Raw genomic sequence first — 9649 nt, forward strand, 5'->3', positions numbered from 1 at the left:
GATCATCTTAAAACTCAAGAAAATAAAAAGGGCTCAAAGTGGAGACAGTTTTTGTAAGCTTAAAATTAAATCGGTAAAAAAACCCTTAATTTTCATTCCACAACCCAATACTAGGAAAAAAAACCTGGCTCCCTATTTTTATGGATCTGCTGATAACTTGACTGTTACTAACTGAGCTATTGTAAAAGGGCTGGTTACTCATATACAGTGATTTAATCTGTTGCAAAACACTAACCTTGCCAGTTAGTGTGGACACCATTAAATTTCTGATTCTGATAAGTCTTTGTTGAATTCTTTAGTGTTTTCCAAAAAGAGGAGAGTTGTTTCATTAGGATGCCAGCCACAGGACCATTCTATTTTTGGCATGTTTTTGCGGGTGGTGACGGCAAGGGATGCTGAGGGGGTTAGTTGTCCTACAGGAAACAAAGGTAGAGAGCATCATAGACCCACAAATGTTTCTCTTTCTCTCTCTTTCTCTCTGGTGTGCAGTTGCTCTTGTCAACTGCACTCTCTCTGCCTTGCTGTCTTCCCCCAACCTCCCCCCACAACTCCAAAGGAATTGTAGGGAGAGGAAATCTAGTTCAATAGGGCCCTCTGTTGGTCTAATAGGATAATTTAGCTCCGCAAAACTCCAACTCTGTACCAATGCAAATGAATGAATAAACAAATGAGAAAGCTTGACGTCTTATGGGGCTCAAACAATTACAATTATATATTTTTTCTAATAAGCTATGTTTTGTTTTTAGAGAGAGAGAGCGTGTGTGTGAGGATTGATCCTAGGTGCTGTGAAGCGGCATGTGTACACCAATGCACATCTAACAAACAGTCTTGAAGGAATACTTTAAACTCTTTAATTAAAAAAAAAAAAGTGAGGAGAGACACTATTGCAGTGGTTCTCAAACTTTTGTGCTGGTGACCCCTTTCACATAGCACGCCTCTGAGTGTGGACCCCCTCCCACCCTTGTTTTTAATCTATAAATTAAAAACACTTTTTATATATTTAACACCATTATAAATGCTGGAGGCAAGGTAGGGTTTGGGGTGGAGGCTGACCGCTCGCGACCCGCCATGTAATAACCTCGTAACACCCCTATGGGGTCCCAACTCCCAGTTTGAGACCCCCTGCACTATGGAATCCATTGGATTCTGTATCCGTTGATGGCTCCTCTGTGAAGACCAGAAGATACTGCTGCAAGACTGTGGGATGGCCCCATACAGTTTAACATTAAAAGAGCCAGCAAAATTCCATGTGGTAGGAGAGTACTTTGGTTGGTACCATGAATAAGAGTGGTGTGAAGACAAATATATATATATATATAATATCAACTAAAACTGAGAGTGTAGCTGAAAACTAGAGACAAGTGTATTTGTATGCCTGATTTCACTGTTAGCACATAACTTTAACGAGTGATGAAGGCTATTGTCAATCACTTTGTTACTACCTGAATTAAATTGACTTCTTTCTTATGTGCTCAGTATAAGCACTGCCGCGGGATGGAGCTGTGTCACTAGACCCCATGTGGTGAACCTGAGCAGCTGGGAGTGCGGTCAATTTATTAGGCTGACTCTCTGTGTGTGTATGTTTGGTTTGGCGGTTATTGGGGGGAGACATATCAACTGTAGAAAGGTAAGAAAATGCCTACCACAATTATTTTGTTTTCTTTGGTACCAAACATCTGTTGGATCCTGAGAGACAAATACAGGCAAAGGAAGCTTAGGTGGGTGCTAGCCAGACAGAATTTCACGTTTGCCAATGTGAAACCCTGAATCCACCAAACACTCTGTTAATGGCTATGACCACGTTCTTTGTTCCATTTGTTTCCAGTTGAGGAAGCTTGTTGCAGCCTAATACAGTTTGAAGCATGGTCTGTTCTGGACCATAAATATTTCTGTATGTAAATACGCCAGGTGCATGCTCTTTCTACATATGGGAGGTAGCTGTGGGCTTCTTGGGAGGGAGGACAGAAGAGTAAATGAAGCATCTCAGAACCATAATGTTGTAGCTAATCTAAAAAGAGGACAGGTCGGAGGAAATTCTCAAGTTCTCTTTAGCCTTATAGGGTTGGCTTACTGCTGGGGAATCTAGAAGAGAAATATATCTTCAAATGTAGAAGACACTGGTACAGGTATAATATTGAAAGCAGACTGAACCATCTTTGAAATAACTTTGTAGAGTGAACCGGGATTTAAAACGTTATGCTCATAAGGTGGGGTGGAAGGTTAGTTAGCATTAGTCAGATGAACCCCTTCAGCTTCATAACTGGCTCTGAGAGATCTATGTTCTTGCTATGCCGAAGCATTATAATGGCACTAACTGGTTACAGTAAGTTGCAGTTTTCATAATAAATGCAATTTTCCGGGGATTTATATCTTGGCAGTTTTAATTCTGGCCTAAAACTTGTAAAGGAGTTCAATGTTTTTTTGCCTTTGGGAAGGGGAATGTTTTAGGTGTCTTATCAAAGTTGTCAGGATCCCTCCATTCTCCCTCCATCTGTTTTTCTGAGGTGTGTCACAGTTACCCTCCTACATGATTGCCTGGGATTTCCTTTGAAGCCTCTACTAAGTAAAAAAAAAAAAAAAGCTGCTCCTGTAGCTCTCCCAGTCACAGCTCGTCCAGGGAGCAAGAAACCAAAGACTCTTACCCAGGTCTCACATTCAGCACTTCCCAGGTCATGGGGCAGGCTCGCAAATGCATGTTTAATTGTAAATTAAATGGTTAATTTTTAATATACAATATAAACCCCCATTTATGTAGAACGGTCACAGGGAAACCTGAAACCATCAGGTAAACAGGTCTTCCTTAGAAGAGTCTGGCTTTGGTTTCTCTAACTGTTGGAACCATGTGCAGAGGAGAATGCTGGCTAGTTTTAAAAGGGCACCATTCCAGCTCCAAACCTGGAGAACAGCGGAGAAACTGTGTGGAGACTGTGTGTGTGTGTGTGTGTGTGTGTGTGTATATATATATATATATATATACACAGTACAATCCAGGGTACATAACTAAGAGGGAGGGCTTGTCTTCTAGAGGCTAGAGCAGCGGAATGGGAGTCAGAGCTCCTAGGTTCTCCTTACCATTCTGCTGATTTCACTATGTGACCTCAGCAGGTCATTTAACCTTTTCTGTGTCTCAGTATATCCAGTAGTAAAATGGGAATAATAATACTTGTCTTTATTGCAGTGGGATTATGAAGTTTAATTACTTGAAAATGGTTTTGAAATACTTGGAAGGGCATTTATAGAGGTGCAAGGTATTAACTGAGTTTGGGTTAAGCGTGGTTATACAGTATGAATACCCATTGTCGGTACATATAGAAGGTCTGGACTTTGGATATTTGGGGTGGGTTTTGCATTCTCATAAACTGCTGATGCCCAGTTGATGATAAGAATTTAAGTCTGCAGTGTTTAAACTTGGCTTCCTAAACTTAGTTACTTAAATAGAAGTGACCTGGTTTTCAGAAGTTCCCTTGGAAGCCAGTGATCACTGTCCATGCTCAGCACTTCTGATGATTAGGCTGTTACTTTTAGTTTCCTAACTGCGTTTAGATGCATAACTTAAAGCACTTGAGTTGGATAATATGATGCAATAAAATATACTGTATAGAAGTAAAACTGCCCAGATATAAAACTTAAACAAGTATCTGCACGTATCAGAACTACTGTACAAACTCCTATTCTGTATTCACAACTTTAATAGAGTGCCTCCCGAAACTCAGTATACATGATAGACTGGATCCTTTATGGCCATCGTGATCTGTCAGGTACATAGTGTTTCAGAAATACAGACAAACAGATGTTTGTGTTTTGAATATAAATTTCAGATTTGTAGATTTATAAATTTCATATCCATAAAGGAAGGGAGTGGGTGGGTATTCTGTGCACCTTCCATTGATGTTAACCAGCCATGTCCATCTCAGTAGTTATAGTAGATACAGTAGAGTGATTAGTTCTTTTTAGTTATAGACTTAAGCATCCATCCTCATGATGCTATCTGGGACTTTATAGTAGATAAGGAATGGGGTAGTGTTCTTAACTAGAGCTGCATGAGTCGGTGATCCTCTCCTTAAGGCAGAGGTACCTGCCTCACATTCTGTGACAGCGGGCTTGACTTTATTTGTTTTCGGTTCTGGTTTTATTTTAAAAAGTGTCCAGATCCTGCCCTTCTCTGGGTGAAACCTGTGATATGCAGATTGCCCTAAGGGGGCCATATCTTGCAGACCTCACTTAGGAGTCAGGTCTGCATGATTTGGTTCTCTGTGGGTGTCTCCATTCAAATAGTTTTTATTAATTAGTTTTTGTTTTCTCTTTTCTTCCTTCTGCTCCCTCCACAATACTTCTGGCTTCCCAGGTTTCTAAGGTCAACGGAATCACTCGAATGTCATCTCCAGGTGCAAATGCAGCCAGTGCCAAAAAGATGAGAGAAGTCAGACCTTCACCATCCAAAACTGTGAAGTACACTGCAACAGTGACAAAGGGAACCGTCACATACACCAAAGCCAAGAAAGAACTGGTCAAGGAAACCAAACTAAATCACCACAAACCCAGTTCACCTGTTCACCATACAATCTCAGGGAAAACAGAAAGTAGCAATGCAAAAACCCGCAAACAGGTGCTATCCCTTGGAGCGTCCAAGTCTAACAATATCGCTGTTAATGGTGTCAAGGTCAATGGCAAGTTGAACCAAAAGGCATGCACTAAGGAGGTGGGGAGACAGTTGAGGGAGGGGCTGCGCAATTCTAAGAGGAGGCTGGAAGAGACAAATCATATAGAGAAAATACAGTCACCCACCAAGAAAATGAAAGGGGCGGTCAGCTTGACAGAAGCTGCGAGCAAAAAGGCAGCTGTGGAAAAGCCCTTGCTGAATGGACATGTGAAAAAGGAAATGCCAGAGAAGATTCTGGAAAGAAATAGGCCGAAAAGAGCCACTGCTGGAAAGAATACTCCAGGGAAACAAGCACATGGTAAAACTGAAAATGCCTCCTGTGAAAATCATTCTACCTCTGAAACTGAGTCCTTGCACAAGCCACACGACTCAACAGGAAAGCACGAAAAGGGTAGTAGCAAGTCTGGGTGGGCAATGATGGATGAGATTCCCATCCTTCGGCCCTCCACGAAGGAGTTCCATGACCCGTTGATATACATTGAGTCAGTCCGAGCTCAGGTAGAGAAGTATGGGATGTGTAGGGTGATTCCTCCTGCAGACTGGAGACCTGAGTGCAAGCTGAATGATGAAATGCGGTTTGTGACACAGATTCAGCACATACACAAGCTCAGCAGGCGCTGGGGACCCAACGTGCAGCGGCTGGCCTGCATCAAGAAGCACCTCAAATCTCAGGGCATTACCATGGATGAGCTCCCACTCATCGGTAAGGGCTGTGGCTCCTGCTGGTCTTTTGCTTCAGTTTATAAGCCTTGTGCAGTAAATTTTGTGCTTCATTTGATTTTGTGATTAATTGAATCCCTGTGAAACTGCAGGATGCTGGATTTTCCTCTGTTTATTCATAGACCAGGTGCCGTGCAGGTGGGTGTAGTGCAGGCTTCTCCATGCTGATTCACTTAAGCACGTTAATACTGCCTAATTCTTCATTGATTTTATCTAGGGCAAAAGGCTACATAGGTCTCTCTACTCAAATTTCAAGACCCTCTCCTTTCTCTCCCACTTACTGATAAAACTAATAAATATAAATATTAAGATTCTTGATCTAAAGTTACACTGGAAGTTTTTAGGTGTCTTCTGTTTACAGTTTATGTAGTGCTGCTAAACTAGAAAATGAATCTGACTTTTCCCATCTCCAGAATTCCTTTCAAAAGCTTTTAACAAAAAACAAACACAAAACAAAACAAAAAAATCAACCAACGCAACAAAAAAAACGGTCGTTTGAACTGACTTCTGTTTGGTTATCCAGACACTTAAGATCACAAATTTCTAGTGACCTGCAGACATTTAACAACCATTAAGTGTCAAGAATAGGCAGTAAAATGTGGTTCATTGCAAAATGGCGGTTTCATTATTTCTCCCAGCAGGTAGCTGCCATGGCTAATGCCTGAGTGAGAATTGTTTATTTAAACGAATTCTTGGTTTATAGTCTGCTGTCAGATATGACATAACTAATAGAAAGGTGACAATGGCTTGTAAAGAACATACATGCTAGTTAAGGAAAACATTTTAATCTTTAGGAAAATTATCTTTAAATCTGCTTTTTCTAAGCAGCCTAGAAAATATAATAAATTTATCTTGGTTCCTTCAAATTTTTATTTAACATTTCTTTTTTAGTAACTTCTAACCAAGTTATAACTCGGAGACCTTTAACAGTACAACTTCAGGCACTGCTTTTGTGGTTGAGGCATTATTCCCTGGGAGACAGCTATGCACATTACTTTGTTTAAAGACCTCTCCTTTCTTTCTACCTCAAGTGTACACAACATTTTTTTCTCTGTTAAAACTTTATTTCAGTTTTCACAACATAAATATGTAAAAAAGCAAAAAAACAAAAGAATTCAGACATTGCAAGATTATAATATTAACCAAGAACACCTCTGTAATGTGCAGTACAATATATCAGCAGGATTTAAGAAAAAGGAGAAAAGATTAGTATTCTACAGTACAATCCCTGAAGAAAAGTAGGATTGCTGTAACATTAGGTTGTGAGATCAAATGCTCAAAAGTTCAGGGAATTCCAAAAGTTAAGATTACTCTAGCAGCATTAAATTGATCCTTTGGCATGTCTGATATCTGTAATGGTTGTATGTTAATAACAAGGAGTATTAAATTCACGTTAGATTGGCAAGGGAAAGAGGAAAATACAACGTGTGCAGTATGGCAGCGTTAACACCTACTGATGCAACATTAACTTTTTGATTATATTTCCTGGCTCTTGTGTACCTGATCTCACAGCTTTATGATTATGTTACTATTAATCTTTACACATTTAATTTCCTGTGTATTTTAAGTTTCAAATTAAAACACAATGTTGAGGAGAAGGGGAAGAGAAATCTGAAGGTAATCAGAGCACACAGATTAAAAATATATTGGCTTCAGCAGTAGAGACTTTAAATTATTTGAGATAACAAGTGTGCGCACACGCATATTCCTGCTGTAAGGACCAAATCCCATTTCCACTGAAGATCATTGAGTTTTGCCATTGACTTCAGTGGGGCCAGGATTTGGCTTTAAATGCACGCCTGAAAATTTGTTTGCATTTTTTTCCACTGAGCTTGCTCAGTATTGCAGTTTTCAAATAATCCCAACATTGTCAAATCAAAACAATTTTTTAAAAAACAGTCAGATGAGAGTCCTTAGTAACCCGTGCCAAGTCTCCAATTTCAGCCATTTGTGATGAGCCCTTTTAAAAAGAAAAAAGGGGTTAAATTTTTTTCCATCAAACTTAAAATATATATTAACCCGCAGGCAGAGGCCAGCCTTTGGAAGTTTCACCCTAAAAATGAATGTTTCAGAAAGTTATGGCCCTGTGAAATGGAGTTGTAACTGAAACCATTTAACAATCTTTAACGAGGGCAGGTGTTACGAAGCACCCACAGCAGTACAGCATACTTACTCAGTGAGAGAACTCCAGTTCTGACATTCTAAAGTAGCTTCCATCTTGTTGTGCTTGAGAACATTACATTTTTAAGCATGTGATGAAGTGTTTTGAGATTGGTGATTTAAACAGAGCGTGTAGATATTTATGTTGTATTACAAAACCATTTAATATGAAACTGAGCCACTAATCTTTCCGAACTGAAGGGATGTTACTCAGCTTCACACAGGCCATATACCTTCCATTAGTTTGTCAACGGTGTGCATGAGCAAAAAAGCTGTGTGTTGCTTGAGTGCTATTTTTTGTGAAGGATTAAATGTAACAGAACAAAAACCTCTCAAATTTGTTTCCTTTCTCCTGTGGTGTTGCTCTCACCACCCCTCTCCTCGTAGGTGGAAGTTGCACTACTTTAACTAGGAATGGTTGCTAGATAGGACATACTTTTTCTGCCCTTTGACCTACCCTAGAGCTTTGTCACACACTTGGAAAGTCGTTGCCTACTGTTTCAGCACCAGTACTGAAACCATACTCCTGGGGTCTAGCCACGGGCATTCTGGTCATCTAACCAGTAATGCGCTATCAACATTTTAATAAGGGACTCTCCCAAAAATGGTCTGCCTCCGTTGCAGCACTGCGCAAAAATTTTCCATGTGTCTCCAGGCTTCTGAGCCTCGTCACTGAGTTTGCCTCGAAGGAAGGTGCTGAAGGGTAGGGAAAAACTGTCAAGGAAGAGAATGGAGGAGATAAGAAATCTGAGGACAGCTATGAAATACTGTAAGACAGTATGGCTAATTTGCAGGAGGTGCACGCATACTGCTCAGATGCTATGCTAAAGGGCATAGTAGAAGAATCTGAACAGGACAGACGGTTGATTGGGCTTGAGAGGAGGTAGCTATCATCACAGCAGTGGAGGAGTCATTTAGAATGATGATGATACTTTCTGTTTTACAGTACTGTTTCCAAGCCATATTAAATTCACATTAGAGACTGCTAATCCTTAATGTTTCTCAGGATGGAAAGAGGAGATAAGGATGACTTGGGAGCAGTGTTGATGACAGTAATGTTGTGGTTTTAGTTTTTCCTATAGCAGTTGTCCTTATTTATGGGTAGTTTTTGGGCAGTTTGTGAACCTTTTTCTGTTGATGATTAATTCTGTCCTTTGACTAAATGTGATACTGAGGTTTTCTTTAAAATTTTTACTTTTGGATGGAAAGTTTATCATTAATTTGACTGTCTTTATGCTAGAATTTAAAAGCTTTTGTATAGTCTATTTTTTTTCTTTGATTGAAGTTTCCCAGAAAGTAATGAATAATTCTCCTGATGATCTCCCAGTTTCCAAAAACTAATACACAGTGTAAAATGCAAATGACCATCTTTACTAAATTACTAGAGGATGCCACTCCGTGGACCCATCTGGAGCTTTTTACTTTAGATCAGTCACATTTCATCTGTTTGAGTTGACAGAAACATGTTTGTGATGCTTATGGAGATGTGAATCTCCATTTTCCTCAGTTTGTTGTCCTAGTTTTTCCCTTGTTTTTGTTTACTAATGTACAAAAATGGTTTGTTAATGTTTGTCTTATATAGTGCTTCATATTTTGAAAATGTTGTACAGATGTTAAAAACTCTGCACTACACCTATATAAAGCTGGTTGGGAATTTTTTTTGTCATAAATGCTGATTCACCGAAACCAAAACTTTTTGTGGAAACTCAGTTTTGACTAGAAGTTCACTGGGAAGGTTTCTGAGTGGATTAAATTTCAGGGAGGGCTGAGGGTGGGGTGGGATAGAGATTGGGAGGCATGACCTCAGAATAGCTTGGTATCATTAGGGTATTCACCTTTAATATGGGAGACCTATGTTCAAGTCCCTGCTCTTAATCAGGCAGAGTTGGAGCTTGATTTTGTGAGGTGGCAACTGAACCCAAAATGGAGGCCAAAAGTAGCTGTGGGGAAGGTTAGTGTGAACACCAAAATATGATCCACTTAATAATCTTGGCAATCCAAGTATCTTAGTCAGAACTTGGGCACTTTAAAAATGGAAACACTGACTGTTTGACTGTTCTATTCTGTTTTGGTATCTGCATTACTGAGGATTTTGAGAAAATAGAGTGT

At 39.8% G+C, this 9649-nt stretch overlaps 1 protein-coding gene across 1 annotated transcript in view; it reads left to right on the forward strand.

Moving 5' to 3' along the window:
- JARID2 (jumonji and AT-rich interaction domain containing 2) overlaps nt 1-9649 on the forward strand; it is a 302580-nt gene that overhangs the window by 249471 nt on the left and 43460 nt on the right. Inside the window, exon 7 of the mRNA XM_007054880.4 lies at nt 4346-5363. Coding sequence (XP_007054942.3) covers nt 4346-5363 — 1018 coding nt within the window. The remainder of the gene's footprint in view (nt 1-4345; nt 5364-9649) is intronic.

This window comes from Chelonia mydas, chromosome 2 (genome assembly GCF_015237465.2).
Source record: "Chelonia mydas isolate rCheMyd1 chromosome 2, rCheMyd1.pri.v2, whole genome shotgun sequence".
Classification (NCBI taxonomy): Eukaryota; Metazoa; Chordata; order Testudines; family Cheloniidae; genus Chelonia; species Chelonia mydas.